The 20,020-nt window shown below is 41.2% G+C and overlaps 1 protein-coding gene across 1 annotated transcript in view; it reads left to right on the forward strand.

Moving 5' to 3' along the window:
- Positions 1–8,949, forward strand: part of LOC121696220 (sodium/hydrogen exchanger 3-like) — a 34,790-nt gene extending 25,841 nt beyond the window's left edge. Inside the window, exons 3-16 of the mRNA XM_042077575.1 lie at positions 266–426; positions 699–777; positions 1,105–1,282; positions 1,621–1,841; positions 2,032–2,234; positions 3,255–3,344; positions 3,680–3,750; positions 4,066–4,195; positions 5,653–5,795; positions 6,313–6,427; positions 7,122–7,295; positions 7,564–7,618; positions 7,779–7,877; positions 8,513–8,949. Coding sequence (XP_041933509.1) covers positions 266–426; positions 699–777; positions 1,105–1,282; positions 1,621–1,841; positions 2,032–2,234; positions 3,255–3,344; positions 3,680–3,750; positions 4,066–4,195; positions 5,653–5,795; positions 6,313–6,427; positions 7,122–7,295; positions 7,564–7,618; positions 7,779–7,877; positions 8,513–8,784 — 1,991 coding nt within the window. The 3' untranslated portion in view covers positions 8,785–8,949. The remainder of the gene's footprint in view (positions 1–265; positions 427–698; positions 778–1,104; positions 1,283–1,620; positions 1,842–2,031; positions 2,235–3,254; positions 3,345–3,679; positions 3,751–4,065; positions 4,196–5,652; positions 5,796–6,312; positions 6,428–7,121; positions 7,296–7,563; positions 7,619–7,778; positions 7,878–8,512) is intronic.
- The last annotated feature ends 11,071 nt before the right edge of the window (positions 8,950–20,020 follow it).

Raw genomic sequence — 20,020 nt, forward strand, 5'->3', positions numbered from 1 at the left:
TTATCTAAATAATATGGACCACACATAGACACGTCTGGTGCTTACTGAGCACAAATTTAATGAACTCCACCTCATCCACTCTACCCATAATACCCCTGAACATTTTGATAGGGTGTGTTACACATGGACATGACAGACCCAACTCCTCCCCCCAGAAATGTGGTAAAGCATTGAAGTAGAAGATTAACAAAAGCAGTGTTCTCAATAAAAAGTATGTTAAAAAAGTGTTCTGAGGTGAGAGGTCATGACCTTGGTTCTTCTGCAGGTGATCTCAACATCGGCCTGCTGCAGTTCCTGCTCTATGGGAGCCTGCTCTCCGCTGTGGATCCTGTGGCTGTGATCGCCGTGTTTGAGGAGGTGCACGTCAATGAGGTCCTCTTCATCCTGGTCTTCGGAGAGTCACTCCTCAATGACGGGGTCACAGTGGTCAGTTTTCTGCAAGGTTACACACGCACACACACACACACACACGCACACTTTCTAGAACAGAGTGGATACATTTACATAAGATTATCTGTACCCTATTAAAATTATTTATAAGGTTAAACTAAACCGTGGTCAGAGGATTAACATAGTTCCCAAAGTTTGGTAAATATTTACAGAGGAGCAAATGCCATGACTGATAATGTTCCTCATGTAGTGATATGAAACTGGAACAGATCTATCTATGGATCTGATGTTTTTTTTCTCTTGCATAGGTGCTTTACAACGTTTGTGATGCTTTCGTGTCCCTGGGAGCGGCTAACATCGATGCTGTGCAAATCATCAGAGGCATAAGTAAGAACATTAGAGTCTTACATTTGCTGTCACAGTAGAGTATTGAAAAGCGCTATAAAAATAAAATATATTATTACGTATTATTATTATTAATTATTATTATTATTTAATTCCAAATCTAACAAGAAGGGGTCTAAAGGCATACCTATAGGCAGATCTGTAACTTTTTAAACTGTTTACTGTCAAATGTAACTATTGTATTGTTGTTATTTGTATGTCGCTTTGAACAAAAGCATCTGCCAAATCCCATAACCAGGTGGACTTGCCTCATTCTGTCTAATTGGACACACTGTCTGCTCCTCTTCCTCTCCTCTCTCCACTCCTCAGTCTCGTTCTTCGTGGTGGCTTTCGGAGGGGCCCTGGTGGGTGTGGTGTTTGCCATCCTGCTCTCTCTACTCACCAGGTACACCAAGAACATCCAGATCATTGAGGCCGGCTTCATCTTTGTGCTGGGCTACCTGTCCTACCTGACCGCAGAGATGCTCTCCCTCTCAGCCATCCTGTCGTAAGGGGAACACACACTCTCTCTCTCTCTCTCTCTCTCTCACTCAACACTCACAAACGCACACACACACACGCACGCACACGCACACACACAACAATGTCATTCAGACCAAGGTAATTTTGTTCATTGTGTGACCTTTGTCAGTAAGCACATCTCAACCTGCTTTAGAGGATCCAGACCTAGTGACCGATGGCGGAACTCTGTGATTGCAGGATAACATTCTAATGACCGATGGTGGAACTCTGTGATTGCAGGATAACATTCTAATGACCGATAGTGGAACTCTGTGATTGCAGGATAACATTCTAATGACCGATAGTGGAACTCTGTGATTGCAGGATAACATTCTGTGGGGTGTGCTGCCAGAAGTACATCAATGCCAACATGGACGAGAGGTCCGTGATCACAGTGCGCTACGTGATGAAGGTGTTTGCCAACGGCTCCGAGACCATGATCTTCGTCTTCCTTGGCATCACGGCCATCGATAAAGCCATCTGGGTGTGGAACACTGGCTTCATCCTGCTCACCATCTTCTTCATCCTCGTGTACAGGGTCATGGGTGAGCAGAAACAACATGTGATGATGATGTGAAACGTATGTGTGTTGTATGAAACAATATATGTGTGTGTGTGTGAGCGTGTGTTTTATGTGAGGGTGTGTATGTGCTTAATGTGTGTGTGTGCGCGTGTGTGTGATACCTGCATCTGTGCTTTGACCATGCGTGTGTCCTATGTGTTTTTTTTCCACAGGTGTCTTCTTCTTGACGTGGATCTTGAATAAGTACCGCCTGGTGCCCATCAGTCTCATTGACCAGGTAGTGATGTCGTACGGTGGCCTGCGAGGAGCGGTGGCCTACGGCCTGGCTGTGATGCTCAATGAGAAGAAGATCCCCGAGAAGAACCTCATGATCAGCACCACGCTCATAGTCATCTACTTCACTGTGATCTTACAGGTGAGGCCTTGTGAAGAAATGTTGCAAAATAAATGTATAAGCTAATAGTTGGGAAATTACGGTATAAGATATTACGGTATAAGAAGTTGGTGCACATCCGCACCCATTGAGCACTAAATGAAGGGGTTGATGTGCTTATTTACCAACCATTTTACCTGTATTGCTAATGCTAACCTATGCTAAATGCTAGGCTTATCAACCTAAGGCTTTTTTGGGGGGGGGCGGGCGGTGGCAGGGCTTTTTATGCCTTTAATCTGACAGGATAGTAGAGAGACTGACAGGAAGCAAGCGGGAAAGAGAGAGATGGGGTCAACCATCTTTTACCAGTAGCCTATTGCTGACCCTATGCCTGAGGCCAGTGTTGGTTGATACACAGGGGCAGTTGGTATTAATATGATTTTGTTTCTTTTAACTTGCATAAAACATTGTCCTGCGGCTTATACACAATGCGGCTTATACAGGAAATTACTTTATCTTCCATTTGAGCTGCATTCTGAAACTATAGCTTACTAATGTTTACTGCTTAGTTAAACATATCCGGGTCACAGAATGAACACTAATTTATGTACACTGCAAATGCATACACACCAGTTGTTTGTAACCAGGGGTGTAGTGTTAAAATAAGAGGTGGGTAAACTACTGTAAGGTGGATTGGTGCGGTATTGGATTGGAAAAAAGCATTCAGAGAACATGTTTGATGGTGGTGGAGGTTATTGTCCAATGTTTATAACAATACCAGTGGTATTAAATGGTTCCTAGAGTGTTGATGAGTGTACATGGTACATACAGATGGTGACTCATACTTTTGAGAGGTGGATAAACTCTAATAAGAGGTGGATAAACTCTATTTCTGAAATTTCAGAGGTGGATAAACTGCGTTTACTTGCATTTGGCCTCCACTACACCCCTGAATGTAACGTTATGCTTGGACTCGTATCGTAGTCATAGTCACTCAGTATGTGTATAAGAGTGTGATCTCTGTACTGACTCTGATGAGTGTGATTGACTCCTGTCGGTCAGGGCATCACCATGAAGCCTTTGGTGCAGTGGCTGAAGGTGAAGAGAGCGGAACACTCTGATCTCAAGCTGGTGGAGAAAGTCAACAACAGAGTGAGTCTACATGCCTTCATATACCTCTTGTACAGAAAAAGAAAATGTGTACAATATATAGAGTGAAATCCACAACACATGGAATCATAACGACTCACAACATACAACAGGCATGCCACAAACACAAGCCATGATTCGGTTGATATCTGCGATTTCAAATACAGACAAGGAAACTCCACACTGTGCAAACAGATTTCTCTAGCATGTCATACTCATGATCTGAGAAAAGATCTCTGGGCGAGATAAAGAAGTGTGTTTTGTTCTGAGATGAGGATATTATTTGAAAGTCCTCTCCTTCACTCTCTCACTCACCCTCTCTGTGACCTCCCATGCAGGCTTTTGAACACATACTGTGCGCTGTAGAAGACATCTGTGGACAGATCGGAGACAACTGGTGGACCAGAGGGTAGGCTTTTTGTTTGTAGGATAGTATGGAGCCCCTAAAGGGATATGTGCAAGTTTCTGGTGTGCACCAGCTTATATTATCATGCTCACCAAAAACCTAGAAAAAAAGAAAAAAGAAAAACACATGTCCCTTGCACATAAACACATGCACATGTCCTTTTAGAGATTCCGTAGGATAGATTCCTAGAGAGAAAGATGAATATACAGTATTAAGGGATTCATTTTTGGATTTATAATGTAAAGAATTCTATCAAGTATGGTTCTTGGAAAAAACATTCAGTTGCTAAAAAGGTGTAAAAATTTTTGTCTCCATTAGGTGGAATCGTTTCGAGGATAAGTACATCAGCTGGTTATTAATGAAACCCAAATCCAGGAAGACTAGAGATTACCTGTTTGGCATTTTTCACAAGCTCAACCTGGAGGACGCCATGAACTACGTCTCAGAGGTGAGAAAACAGAACCAGTGAGGGGATTTCCAATTCTTCAGGCTCTTCCTAGCATGATGTAGAGTTTTACATTGTATATTTGCAGCAGGGGAGAGTAGGTTAAGAGCCAGAGCCCACTTCCCCGATAACGACGGAGACACGCTCTTAAGAGGGTTTTCTACGATTCATCTTACGATCGTTCGTTTGGTTTTTCCGACTGTTTCCCGAACATGCTCGTAGCGTGAACGCGCATGCACTGCTCTTAAGATGCTCTGGGAGCTGTCCACGTTAATAGTTCTGAAATATCCTCTGATTTGACGGTGATGTCAGGTGACTGCACGTCACAGCTATAGACCTACCATTTAAACTTCGGATCTACACATTAATTCACATCAATACGAAAATAGAAACACTTTGACATCTGCATGTAAGCATCCCAAGTAGGTTATATACCACACAGAGACATAAATAATTGTAATTATTTTAAGATTAGATCGTTGCACCATGCAATAATTTTTCGCGGTGCCACTTAAAAACACATTTTAAGATAAGAAAGAAGTCGAGTAAGAAAGAGAGCAAATGTGTAGGCTTAGATTTTGATGCAGTAGGCTACAGAGTACAGACTAAACCACATGTTGCTTTCTCTGCTTTTTACCTCATAGGCCTAATAAAATATTCACTTAGCAAAGATAATGAACTATTCTGGCAACGTCTCGTTTCATAACTTGATTGCATTTTTGTCCGCTTTTCATCACATTATTATGACCATTAAATATAGGCTATTTTGCACGCTAAAATCTGATTCATCACAGGTAAAAACAATAAAGAATGGGAACGTAAATTGGATTATGTATTCTAAGTTGTAATTCCTCTGTATGTCCTGTTGGTAACCTCAGTGAGAAGTACTGTTAAGACGCTCTTAGCCGGTAACGAGTACTCTGGAGCACTCGTAGATCTACGAGTGTTTTCACGATGCTCTTAAGCTACGATGGTTTCGGGAAACAGTCGGCAAAAATCTTAAGACGTTCGTAAGAGGGACTTCACGACGCTCTTAGGCTTAAGATGCTTTCGGGGAAGTGGGCCCAGGTGTCGTTAATCTTATATCAAGATCAGAAAATCTAGTTGGTATTATTTTCAGTATAAAGATACTTTCTCGTAAAATCATTTGACTTAATTTAAGAAGAATTGGACTTGGTTAGATTTAATTTTTTGCAGTGTGTTTATTTTGGGTTTTTAACTGCAGTCTCACAACATAAACAAGAGACTCATACGAGACAATTTCATATAACGATAAGTCAATACGTGCTGACTATTCATGGTGCTTTTTGACAGGACAACTGTAAACAACAAAACTGTAAACAACAACACAACTCTAAATAAAATCTCATGAAATGGTTTCCAGGTTTCAAATTCTGTTTATATGAGGTGTGAATCATCTCTGTGAGGTAATTGATAATGGCTCCCCCTGCTGGTCACAGGGTGAGCGCAGGGGCTCTCTGGCGTTCTTGCGGGGCAACGATGACGCCCAGGTGGACTTCAAGAAGAAATTTGGCAAAGACATTGAGGACGTTATGCCAGACATCATGGTGGACACGGATCATGTACCTATGTCTTCCATCTTGTGAGTATAGAGTGCACTACAGCATGGGTCATTTCAACGGTGTGAGTCTGATGGGGGTCCTTATAGGAGTAGTATTACTCTAAACTACTTCATACTGCACTTCATACTACTTCAAAAGTCCCCAGGGGTTGTGGGACTAATCACAAATGTCAGACTACAACAGCAGACAATTTTACTGCTGCTCTTATAATGGCAGGTTTAACATAATGGCCCATTCAGTATTGAACAGTATTGGCAGGCCTGTGCTGATCAAAAGTCTGGCACTCATAATCACCCGGGATGCCCAATATATACTTGGGGTTTTCTGATGTTTTGATTTATATATATATATATTTTTATTTTTTTATTTTATGCACTTAACATTAACGTTTCAGCTCGTTATGTTAATGGTATACATCAACTGTAATTAAATAAAAGTGACAAATATGTTATGTTTTATTTAATGTGTTATTTCGGTAGTTGCCAGTTTGTGCATGTGTGTGTGTGCGTTTCTGAGCTTGGCTTCTGGCTCTTTAAGGCAGGACACCATACCCTCTGTGTCTCTGGACCTTCACGAGCAGGACAGTCAGGGCAAAATGGAGGGAGACGCCCATAACTTGCTTCAGCAGCACCTGTACAGGAGCAGGAAACAGGTATGGACCACAAACAAACAAACAAACAATAACACACAAACAAACAATAAATACTCTAGCACAGGGATCCTGGCTATGAATTATGTTGCCAGTGCATCAGAGAGTTCAGAGGATTTCAGTGTGGTGTTCATTGAAAAACTACCTATGTAAACTTTCCAATTCAATTCTTAAATTCATTTTCCTATTAATGATTACACACAACTTAAAGTTATACTCTTGAATCATGATCAATTACGATTTTGATCTATGCTTCAAAACTATAATGCCAGCAGTCTTTACGGTCATGCTAGTATAAGTATAGTATAAGTAAAGTATATATACTTTTTTGATCCCGTGAGGGAAATTTGGTCTGCATTTTTCCCGGTGAATTAGTGAAACACAAACAGCACACAGTGAACACACAGTGAGGTGAAGCACACACTAATCCCGGCGCAGTGAGCTGCCTGCTACATCGGCGGCGCTCGGGGAGCAGTGAGGGGTTAGGTGCCTTGCTCAAGGGCACTTCAGCCGCGCAGTGAGCTGCCTGCTACAACAGCGGCGCTCGGGGAGCAGTGAGGGGTTAGGCGCCTTGCTCAAGGGCACTTCAGCCGCGGCCCACTGGTCCGGTTACAAGTCCAGAGTGCTAACCAGTGGACCACTAGAGTGAAATGAGTTTGCTTTGCTCTCCGTCTTTTTCCCTCCGCCGTTCCTTTAGCACCATCACAAGTACAGCAGGAGCAACTTCAGCATTAACCAGAACGAAGACGAGGTCCAGGAGATCTTCCAGAGGACAATGAGGAGTCGATTGGAGTCCTTTAAGTCGGCTAAGATGGGCGTCGCACCGGGCAAGATAATCACCAAGCACCCACAGAAGGAGCGACAGCAAAAGGTCAGAGGTCAACGAAGAACCTCGGCCATTTACTCAGTTTGCTGTATCTTAAATTGTAGCCTACGTTTCATTTTATTTTGATACTATTTTAGTCAATTAGTAAAGTCTATCTATCTTGCTGTCTATCTTTCTTTAGTCGTTAGGATTGAAAAAGCCATTGTGCTAAGAACACAGAATTTTAGATTAATCTTCCCAGTGAAATGCATTCCGTCTTTTTGGGTCCAAACCAAACAAACACTTCAGCTACAGTGATGTGATCTCTCTGCAGATGGCCAATGGAAACCCCACAAACAGAAGCAAAAGCCATCCCTATGGCGATGAAGGTGAGGCTCACCTTCCGTGTTTAGTTTGTTTGTCAGCTAGTGATCAAGCTCATCACTCTATACAGCCACCCATCTTCACCATATTTGTCATTATGTAATTCTTTATATATATATTTGTTATTATATTTGTTGTGATTTCTCTTTTGTTTCTGTGGAGCAGATTTCGAGTTCTCGGTCTCAGAAGGGGACAGTGCATCAGGAGGCGAGGGGGCCACAGCGGGCGGATACTCCTTCAGGTTACCACCCTACACTGTGGGAGGTAAGATCACCTGCACAGACACATACATATGAAAGGTATTTTATAATTGCCATGGGGTACTTTCCATAAGATCATCTCTCAATCCAAATCAAACCAGCTATTAGGCTAGCTGATATAAAACCATGTCAATCTCTAGGTATGGTGAAGGGTATGTGATGATGTGGGGCTATTTTAATTCCAAAGAAGTATAGTTATATATAGGATAGTATTTTTTTTTAAATCAAGGCAAATTATTTTTTTTAAAATAAGGCATAAAGATCAATTTCCAAAAGATGACTTTTTATTCCTGTTTTTAGTCAAATTTAGCACGGGGGTGTAAACTTATGCAACCCACTGTACATATCAAAGCTTGATCAGAATTACATGCCATATAAAGACAGAGTCGGATGTGGTGGGCAACAGCGATAATGGGCAGTACAGGGAAGGGCAACTCTTTGCCTGAAAAACTCATTAAAAAAATATTGAATTCATTTATTTTTAAAAAATGAACAATGAAGATGACCATTTATCTGGGTAGCTCTGTATTCTGTAAAAGTATTAAACATGACTTATTGGGAAAATATGAGATATGAAGGGATATGAAGAGTATCAAATAAAGTGTGTATCAACTGCTGAAGCATTCCTCTGCTCCTTAGCTGGGATTGAGAACCCCGCCTTCATGCCTGAGATGGACACACCCCATCCGATGCGCCCCCCGCCGTGGCTGAGTGAGCCCGAGATGGACGTGACGGTGGCGCCTTCCCAGCGTGCTCAGCGGCGGCTGCCCTGGACGCCCAGCCAAATCCACCGGCTGGTGCCCCTGCGGGTCAGCACGCGCTCCGAGGACTCCTTCGTCATGGCCGACGTCCTCAGCCCAGAGGAGGAACCCAAAGATCCTCCGCCCGGCCAGGATGGGAGCCGCCTGTAACAGGCTCCGCCCAAGAGCAGAGGTGGACACCCCGGCCACAGAAGTCCTGCCATTGTATTCCTTCTGCCTGCCCTATGCACTTAACACAAGTGATATCTCCAATTAGCTGATCGTCCTGGCCGTAGACTTTCTAATTAGGAGACACAGCACTCAAAGAATCCTCCATAGACATGCATGGGGTTTGTTCGTTAACACCATTATGGCAGTAGTCTCTATACATATCCTGCCACTTCCTTTATGCCTTCCTATTCACTTTAATAGGAAAATAGGTGCCCGATAACTGCCCAAAGTGCGCTGCAAGATGGTCGCAGAGTGGGGGGATCTGCCTAAAATGACTTTGATTAGGATCAGGTTGACCGAATGGTTTAAACAAATATGTGGTAGGACTTTCCTGAAGCTGGGATGTCCAGCTGTGCCCCAGAGTGGCCTCTCAGTAGCAATCGCCAAAGGACCTCAGTAGAGATGAGATCGACCTCAGGGAGGCTTCCATGTCCTACAATTAGGACATAATTGTATTAGGAAATACAATAATCCTTTGCTCTTAGTTCCCTCCTCTTATTTCCTCAATTATAACCCTCATCTCCTCCCTTTCAGGATAGCACCTTGTGCTATATGGAAAAGATGTGAAAACAATGACGTATAGCTAATGACCTAAATAGGACAGGAAACAGGAGAGATACTAGATTTATGTTTTCAGGCCTTTTAAAGCACATAGGTCTATTCAGGGTTCCCGCGGGGTCTTAAAAAGTCTTACAAATAAGTCTGAAAATTCAGAACTTTAAATGTAAGTCCTTAAAACGTCTTAAAAACGGCCAGATTTTCATTCCGAGGTCTTAGAATTCATTTAGTCAGGTCTAAAAAATGTTTTACCATCGTTCATTTCCAGAAACGCTGGCTTACAAAGTATTACAAAGTAGCAAAAAAGTATTGAGTCGTAGCTTGCAAAGCAGAGCTCTAGCGTCTTTGCTACCATTGTAACAAAACCAGCAGAATGCTCAGAACATTGGTTCAGTGTGTTGTAGTTCTTTCTGGGGGGTATTGGTGTTGGTACGTAGCCTACGCAGTGATACATCTAAATCCCATGATAAATGCAATACCTGCCCGCAAAATACGTCTGCGTCTCCTCAGAATTTGTTAAAGTTTGGCTACGTGTGGAAAATGGGAAAGTGTAAGCCTACTTTCAACGAGACATGGCTAGATCCAGTGATTCCGCGTTATTCTATTTTGACCACTTTTTTCGGTAACGAGTCTAACGCGCTACTATTTCTAGCAATCAGATTAAAGTTACTTATCCAAGTCACTGTGCGTTAGGCCTACTATTTTTGTCATTTAGGCCTACCTTAGTATTCTTTGCTTTTTTCTTGACTCGGGGATTAACGCTCACGTTTTCAGCATGATTACTCACGTGTAATACCACGCAGCAACACAAACATAAACAACAATAGAGGGAGGAGAGAGATTTTAGCTATACAGTCATTATTTTGAGTTTGTGTCCGCTAAACATGATAACATTAAGATACGTTGTAGGCCTACACTCTGTGCTGTTGACAAAGTGCTGACTAGCTAGACATCCCAAGTCTCCCGAAGTTTTGGGAGTCTCCCGATAGCGGCTTCCGTCCGCAAATTAGATAAAAGGCTTGTTTGAGATTGACTGAGTCTGACTTGGTCTGGCTTTCTACGTAAACGTGATCTTCAGAGGCTAGCCGGGAGGAGCTACAACAGAGGGCAGCTCATCCCGGACAGACAGGCTACAGTATACCTGACGTGACTCGCGGGAGATATCGCGGAATTTTGTTTGCAATAAATACAGCAGAACTTTCATTCTTAGGCCTACTCATTAAACCGAGCATCATGACTGACGAAATAAATTCTTATGATGTAGTTTAAATAAACCACTGTTGTCATACAGTTAACAGGCCTGCAGTGTAGCACATAAATTCAATATCAAGTGTTTCCCCTATATGTGTGTCTATCTATTTAGCAAACAGCAGAAAATAACAGAATATCCAAACGTTTTCAGTAGGCTAGCCTACCAATGTTGCAGAAATCACATATAAGAAGGTATCCCTTCGATTTCTGTTCATTTTCGCATATTCCAACATAAGGAAGCAGCATGAGACTCCTGTCAAAATCGTCATGAGGAGATTCCACCTAAGTCTCATGCTGCTTCCTTATGTTGGAATGACCTGCAGCGCTGGCGCACACGCCCACCCGTGGGTGGTGATCATATACATAGCTTCCTCTCTGGGAGAACACAGCCGGTCATTTGATATTTTTGCTGCATGGGTGTTTGTGGTTGTTGTTGTTGTTGGAAGAACATGGCTTTATTCTTAATTCTAAGACTTCATTGCTTCTCTCGCACGCCTGGCCTGTTAGCTGTGGATAACCCGTTGCTTTTAAAGAGAGCAAATGCACATGGTTTAGTGTAGAGCAATGTTTTCCCTTGAGTTATTTGTTTTTTTGTATTAGTTCAGGCTGTGAGAGGGCCATCCGTGGTTTGTCAGTACCTTATATTCTTTTGTTAATTTTGCGTACTGTTACTCAACTACCTATGCCTATGGTGTACTGTGTTGCCTATACTATTATAGATTAAGACAAATTTCTCTTAAGGTAGACAATAGAATGACATGGCAGGTCAAGGAAAGCATCAAGAAAAGCAAAGATTAAGAAATTGTTTTTGACATAGGCAACAAGGGAGGAGGTGTTTTTACACTTTTCAGACACTCAAAGTTTGAAAACTATGGATATTGTTTTAGAACCAACAAGCTTTCTACATTATCTGGGGGTTTTGTGTGCAAAAAGTGGAATTAATTGTCAAAAAATTAGAAGAAAATGTGGAAATCACTTTTCGGACTAGATATAATCGCTTATTTTAAAACATACAGAAAAAACACTAAAAGATGGATCGTGAAAATTTGAAGACAAAAAAAATCTTGTTCCTTAGACGCTATATTAGCAAAATATGCAAACAAATCAATTTTTACATGAAAATCCAGCGGGACCTTCTTTTCCAAACACAGCGTACTGTCTACACTTCGGAATGACAAGGACCACCCCCGTGGCTACTTTGTTTTTCCCACAGCAAGTGTTCATGTGCTTTGCCGTCGGAATGTGTGACAAACACGGATGCCACAACAAAGGTTAAAACATACACTCACTAATCCTAAATAAACAACTGTATTTGCTTAAAATATAGTGTAAGACGCTTGTGAAAGAAAGATATGCAGCTTTCAAGTGACAAAAGCAACAAATTCCCAAGTTCACATTTAAACTGTTGGACATGAAAGTCCACATGGACTACAAATGAACTACAACGTGACGACAAAAGTGATGACGAGCCCCTAACTGGGCAACATGGTTAGCAAAATCTAGCACCAGTTTCCGACCTCTGACTGACATTACGCAAGGGGGCAGGCGAATTCCCGGAAGTAGAAGATCGACGTAGGCTGGAGGGACCACCTCTCTGCTAACTCCCATAGAAGCCCATTCATTCTAGGATTTTTTTGAAATACCATAACTTCATATAACATATATCCTGTGCCGATATTGTAGCTTCTGTGTAATCCACATAAACACTACAAAGGCAAAACAGACTCCACTACCTCGTCCGTAGCGTTGGTTACCCGTAAGAAGAATGGTTAGCTTGTTCGGTTGGAGGGAAGCTAGCTTTGACGTAATCTCTCTTTCGCGCCGTAGGGAGATAACCGCATTGTTTGGATAAGAAGCTCAGTCCACCTTACTGTCTATGACGGTAACTCATAAGCAAAACCTAGCATACACGACCGTATGTTAAAGGAACCGTATGTAAGAAATGTATTTCAATTAATCCTAAAATGGCCCTGATATGTCACTAGACATTAAGAAATCATGTTAATTTCAACTACTTATATCACTGACAACAGTAGTCCGACCAGGATATTGTCATTTAAAAAGTGAAGTTGCAGCCCTCAACTGATGTTGATGTTGTGTTTTGTCATGTCATGTTGTATTTTGGCCTGATGCGCCACCCTCAGCCTATCTACTAATCAAGAAGACAGTACTGTTTCGGCATCCAGGTTGGCAACCTCGAGTCAGGGGGGAGGGGGAGGCGATACACCGCTCTACAGTAATTTGAAAGTGATTGCAGTACCAGTTTTGGCCACAATCTTACATATGGTTCCTTTAAGGTAAAGCATTACACAGAGGCAACCTAATAATAATAAAAAAGTAAACCTAATTTGAAAAAAAACGGCACTAATCATTTCAGAGGTTTTCGATGGATTGACCGTAGGTCGGAAAAGTGGAAAGAAGATTAGCTTCAAGGCTATAACTTTGTTTTGTTTTATAGTACAGTGGGTAACCATGAAAATTGTGCACTTTTTGAAAGTAGGTTTGAAAGTTTTCTACCATAGTTAGGTTATACCATGAGGTTTATTTTCAGATTGGGAGGGAAGTCAAATTTGACCTCTGAGGCCCGGGAGAGGTCAAATCCAAGATGGCCGCCAATAATATTCAAAAGTGCCTCACGTTGGAACCAAACACAGTAGAAAAACACTTAAGGTGTCATTTCCCACTAACTTTTGGGTGCCCATTCTGTATCTGATAACTTTGAAACCACCAGAGTTCAAGAAAATGCATTTATGTAAAGGTCAAGGTAAACAAAACATCAAAATATTCATTTTTTATGTATCCCAATTAATTTCTTTGTTGTCGCTGTATTATTCAGTTATTAGTTGTTATTTCATGAGATGTGTGGCTTATTTCATTTCTTCACAGCACAGAATTATCCACAGGTGACCCCCCTAGACCATTTTCACAGACCACCTGCAATACCACCGCTGGTTGAAAAAACCCTGCTTTAGAGAGTTGTTGCTACAGGCCACAGTACGCACAATGTAGAGAGCACTTCAACCGACATATTCTAACAGGTAAACAGATTGACTATGAACAAACAATATTATTACATAATTACATAATATTATTCATGTTGCAAATTAATTTAACCATAGCCAGGAAGGAGTTTTCCTTGGTAGTTAGCTTTTGAGTTAAAAATCATGGACATTGATCAAAATAATTATCCTAGCTAAACTAGAAGATAGTCTGGAACATTTATGTGAGCTGAAGCTAGTTTAATGATTGAACAGAGTATATTGTAGATATGTCAGCTTGGTAATGTGAAATTTGTTATGGCTGAAATAGGTAATGTTAACAGAGTAGCCTTGGTAAAGGGACACCAGGCAACGTTTTCGTGTTAATTATTCATCTTCGTAAGTCGGTATATGGTTAAATGACTCGTTACAGGGCGAGTGAAGACTCTCTTGCCCGCCCCTATTGCCTGTAGGAAGAATATCCCGCTTGCAAGTTCAGTGTATCCTACCCGCCGACTGAAGCAGGCAGGCTAACGAAACGCTAGAGATTGTTGAAAACGTGTGTATGGCAGAGCCGGCGAAGAAGCAGCGAAAACCCTTGACAGAAGACTCAAAGAAAAGGAAAAGAGCTTCAGACCGAGCGAGGGGGAGTTTCGTAGAGAAAAAGCAGCAGGGTTGCCTGTTGTCCCTTTAAATAGCCGGTCAAACGGGCTTGAACACATTTGTAGCTAGCATGTTAATATAAGGCTGTGTCTTTAATTACTACTTAATTAATTACTTCTTACTGTTAAGACTATCAATTGGGAGATTGTTAGGGCAGGTTTTGTGGTGGACTGATGCTCAATGTTTGTACCATCAAGTACCATGTTGATGAAGGCCAAGAGAGATGGTGGCACAGCCCTCTGCTGGCAGTTTTCTTTGAATGACCCGTCAAAAGAGAAAGATGAATTAAGGATCTCTTTGCGCACTACTTGTGCTGCTTGCATTAAGTGCATGGCATCACTGTCAGTTTGACAGGCCATCATGAGAGCTGGTCCAATGTCCTTCTCAAAACTCAGGAGTGTAACTCAGAAGTCGGACCTGATTTCCAGAGCCCGTCTTATTAGACATTCTCTGGGATTTCTAACCAGTAAGCATTGCGTCCATCCCAGTATGCATTGTGTTCAACCCAGCATGCATCACATCAAGTCAGATCTGCACAAAGACGAACAAGCCTAATATCTCCCGGAATCTAGAACGAGCAAGAGCACGCAAGCCAGACCGGGAATTCAAATCGCGTGTGCATCTGAGTTAAGCGCGCACACAAGGGAGAGAGAGAGGGGTGGTGCGTGTGTGCCTGAACCGCATCCAAGACAGAGAGCATCCTGGCCTGTTTTACTAAACCAACCAATCAATTTTCAGTGTAGGTGGGCTTTTATCTTTTTTTCCCCAAACTAAATTAATCAGTTCAGTGTATCTAGGAACAGCAGCGTCATGGCAGAGTCAGTGGCCCCCAAAAAGGAACATTTAAGACCCATTTCACATCAGACTACACAAAAGTGTACCCTTGTCTCATAACAACATTAAAACATAATGATAGTCTTGCACACTGCACTGTTTGTAGCATTGCCCATGGCTGCAAAAGGCTTGTTGAGGTGAGTTTAACAAGTGCCATTTAATTTGCTATTATTCAGGCCTATACTAGATGGCTACATGAAAAGCCTTTTCTTTGCAAACACCGCGCTCTCCCGTTTGTTCTCTTTTTGAAAATGAAAAGCCCAAACTACCAAAATCTACATATTCTATCATCATAATTTCTATCTATAGGCCTTCCTTATTTGGTGTACTGACTAGACATTGAACAAACATCTGAATTTCAGTATCTAAATAGGCTAAAGGGCTACCTCCCTAAAATTACTTTTTTTCAGGTTGGGATGTCTGCTATACATTGTTGACATTACTGTTAAAATGCATTTCCAATAAAGTGAGTATTGGCAAAACCGGTTGTCATTTTTATGTTGTGGCGGCGGGGGGGGGGGGGGTGTTGTCGGCAGCTGCTGAAAGTACCTAATAAAGTAACTTGTAATCTAACACAGTTACTTTACTGATTACTTGATTTTAAAAATAACTAAAGTACTCCTTTAAAAAGTAAATCAGATTTCTTTTTCAAGGTAACTGTGGCAACACTGGCTAGATCACAGCGATGTCTGCTGTTGGTTACAAGTGGTACCCAGCTCCAGGTACGAGGCTCGCTGCAAACTTTGCAAAAAACTATTCAATTAGGGACTCTGGGTGTGAAGATGCTGGAGTCACAAGCCAGAGCATGCAGAGAAACATAAGCTAGCCGCAAAATGCAAACTGTTTATCAGCACTAGCCGCTAACATCATTCGAAAGCTCCGGTTTCGCTCTTTCAAGTGCCGTCTGTGCGACTTGTGTGAGATAAGTACTCCGTGAGCAATTCAACAGAGAATAATGGAAGTGAATTTGGACGCATATTAATACTATATATTTTTAGGAGGGCTTTTGATCATCTTTGGGTGGTTTCAGCTCCCCCAAAATACTGTAAGCCTAACGACGTCCTTGACAAGGCTCATACACATACCCCACCCACACACATTCTCATGCAAACACACACACACACAAATGCAGAGTGTCCACCTAAAACACACTTTCACACCCAGTTTCAACTCGTCTCATTTTTGACTTCCTTGCTGAAATCTATTCTATTTGAGGGCTAGTTTGTTTTAGATTATTTTCATTTTGGGCTTAAGGTTTAGGGCATTTGGTACGTGACACGGATATTTTTCCTTTAGTATACTACAAGTGAGCAATGTAAAAATCAGTTGGGTTGTAGACGCTGGGTGTGGAAGGTTACTAGTTTGATTGCTTTATCTGTAAATTAAATTAATGCTTTTTCAACGACTTTTCAATGATTTTTTCAGAATTTCTTTGATTTGAATATTTTTTGGTAATGCGTCGTGTAGGTCCTAAATTTCAATCTTTATGGTCTTAAAATGGTCTTAAATTTGACTTATTGAAACCTTGTCTTGATCTTGTTTAGAGGCTCAAGGCATATTTTCACATGTAAATAGAATTGCTGCAGTGTTAACACTGATATTTATTTGGGCACACTGGACATAAAGAGTTTCTGTTTATATTTATTTGGGTACAGCTGTCGCTGAAATCAATGTACTTATCTGGAATGAGAAAGGATCTTTTGATTTAATTTTAATCGACTCATTACAGTTAACATTTGGACGAATATGTAAGTGGGATCAATAACATGATTTTTCAAATTGTATTTTGTTACACAATCTACTGTAAATTCTTGTAAAATAAATACATATTTATTCCTTAACTCTGAGGTCATTTCTGTGCACTACGTTTTGCTGATGGAGATCACCATGTTGACGATGGTCAAAACTGTTGCTAATGGGAGCTCATTTTGAAAAACGTCTCTTCTGGGAGATCCCAGACAAACCTGTTGGTAAATTTGAATTTCAGTTGAGATTTGAGAAGCTGTCTGGTGTTAACCAGGCTAGTGTCTTCTGATTTTATCAATACAATTCCATTAATTAGGAAAGAGTGAACAGCATTTTCGAGATTGGAAGAACTTTGGGTACAAGCTCGGATATCTTAATGAAAAGGATGTTGATATTAGAGTAATCAAAAACCTGGGCATCCTGTCTGCTAATTAATTAGCAAGTGTGTCAGTATTTAAGATATAAGTGCAATGTTCTTTCAGAAACTGCATACTGTTTATATTTGATATAATTCTAAAATTCTTACTTTCTCCTGTCAAAATGCACGCACACAACATCAAGGACAAGGAGAATATGTAGATCAACTTTGGAAGATAAGTACAACTTACAAGAGAAAAAGCACAAAACGAGAAAATGTTTTTGTTTACATATATATATACTTTAATTAAAATAACAATTAAATAGGACAACCAAATAAAAGGCTCAAGGAAAGACCAAAGTCAGATAAGTGTTAAGACAAAACAACAACAACAAAACAATCTTTACATATATATTTCTAAAATAGGACATTTTGTTTTTCCGTGATCAGGCAGGCGATTCAGCGCATCATACTGTGATCAAAGCAGTATTTAACTGTTATTCTCTCTTTAGTCATTTTTAAAATGCAGCACACCACTGTCAATAGAGGTGCAGGGTTCGGAGATGTCTGGAGTTTACTTCAAGATGCAGTCCATGATTCTGGCTAAGGTTGGTGTTTTTTTTTGTTTTGTTTTACATTTGAGCTGAACAGCCAATCAAATTACACCCTCTCCTTTCCGTGCTTCTGAAGCAAAGTGTTGATTGGCTGGAATTGTTTGTTTTCCCATTATAAAGAGAGGATTGTGTACACCATTTATTGGTTTATTGGAGTGCACACATTGACAGACAGCTAAAGGAGCTGCAAAGACTAATTCGCTGAATTTGCCAAAAAGTGTATTGGTTTAGAATCTCAAGACTGCATATTAAAGGTAGGTGGACATCAATGTCTCGCACACATGTATTCTTTGTTGTTAAGCTCTTAAGCTTGTTCAACTATGATGAAAGATATCTTAAATCATCCAATGGAGAACCACGTTTAAGGGAAGAGTTCTCAAAGTTTGATGTTCCTTCTGCATGTGATTGGCTGGCCACAGACAGGCATCTAATTGGCTGATGCCCATCTGTGCAAGTTGTGCTATACAAGTGCCCACCTGCCTACAAGTATGGATGGTCCTGACACCTCAAAGATAATCCGTTTATCAATGTGTTCTTGGCATAAAGAGGTACACCAGTCTCTCGTATACTCTCATACACACACAAACATACTATACAGAATATCATATCTCAATATATACTCATCATCCATATAGACAAGGCTCTTTTTTTGCCCCTTTAAACATATTTTTTGAGTAAAAGCATTTTTTCTTGGATTAATTTTTATTTTTGTTTTCAGCACCATCAGGAAAGGCACATTCTACTGACTACTCAGGTTCAGGATTATCCTTCTTCTCCCTCTTATTCTCAACTTCAGATGAAAAGGTAAAAAGGACAGGCAAGGAGACAGAGCTAATGCAGGAAATGATGTCAGAGGCACACAAGGGCAAGGATGTGATGTCACAGGGTGCAGCAACTGCATCACTGATACATTCTGAATCTTTGAAAGCTAGGTTGAGCGGACATGCAGGTAAGATCAAATGGACCACAACAAGCCATTTCCTGTTGATATAAATATGTCCATGGTTGATTTAAGTATGCCAGTCAGTGGCCAAAAGACAATACATTCATATCCTCTCTGAAAAATTCTTCATCATCACTATGAGGCGATTACTGCTCGTTTTTTGCAAACCCGGGAAAAGGGACCGGTGAGGACCGCTGACCTTGGTCAGACAATAACACTGACATCATTTCCTTGCTATAACTCCCATCTCCTGATTTCTCCATCTTCCACAAAGGAAGGTTCTTATGTGAAAAGCTTTTGTAGCGTTCATGTTTTTTTAATCTTTTTTTTTTTAATGGAGCAATAATGTAAAACTGTAAAAATAAACTCACAAGAAGAAGGGAAGCAAAAGAGGAGAAGGAAGGGGAAGGAGGGGCTCATTTCCCACCGAAAAACAGGACACCTTCTTTTCCCCTTTCCCCAAGGAAACACCATTTCCCACAAGTCCCCACAAACATTCACACAAACCAAAAGACTACACACAACTATGGGTCAACAGTCTATTGCGTTACTTAAATTGATTATTATTAGTCTCTATTATTGTCTTATATTAATATTATTATCATCAATATTATGATTTTATTATTATTTCTGATCTACCTTCATCGATTTCTTTTTGTTAGCAAAAATAAGTGGTGTGCATTACATAGTTTCATTCTCTTTAAATATAGAAATATAATTCCACTCTGCGTGAAAAAGATTCTGAGAAGGAGACCAGGTTACATCACAGCTGGAGGGAGGAGAAACTCTAGGCCCCACCCACTGGTTAGACATGCCCCTCCCACTGGTTTGACAGGCCCCTCCCACTGGTTAGACAGGCCCCTCCCTTCACACACAATGCCACGCCCACTGGGCTCCAGGAGCCATTTTCATGGCAACATAAGTGGAGAGAAAGAGATATGGAGAGAAAGAGCATGAGAAAATGACAGAGAGAGAGAGAGAGAGAGAGAGAGAGAGAGAGAGAGAGAGAGAGAGAGAGAGAGAGAGAGAGAGAGAGAGAGAGAGAGAGAGAGAGTGTTCCGGACCCTCCAAGGGCGGTTTCTGGAGTCTCACTGATGGACAGATGAGTTGTCAGACAGCCCCTGTGGATTAGCTAGCCTGGCACTAGCTGTTCGCCTAGCGCTAGAGAGAAGACAACACAACGACGACGACGGCACTCAACGGGCCAGGTAAACACTCCTTTCAAGTAAGT

This window comes from Alosa sapidissima, chromosome 21 (genome assembly GCF_018492685.1).
Source record: "Alosa sapidissima isolate fAloSap1 chromosome 21, fAloSap1.pri, whole genome shotgun sequence".
NCBI lineage: Eukaryota > Metazoa > Chordata > Actinopteri > Clupeiformes > Clupeidae > Alosa > Alosa sapidissima.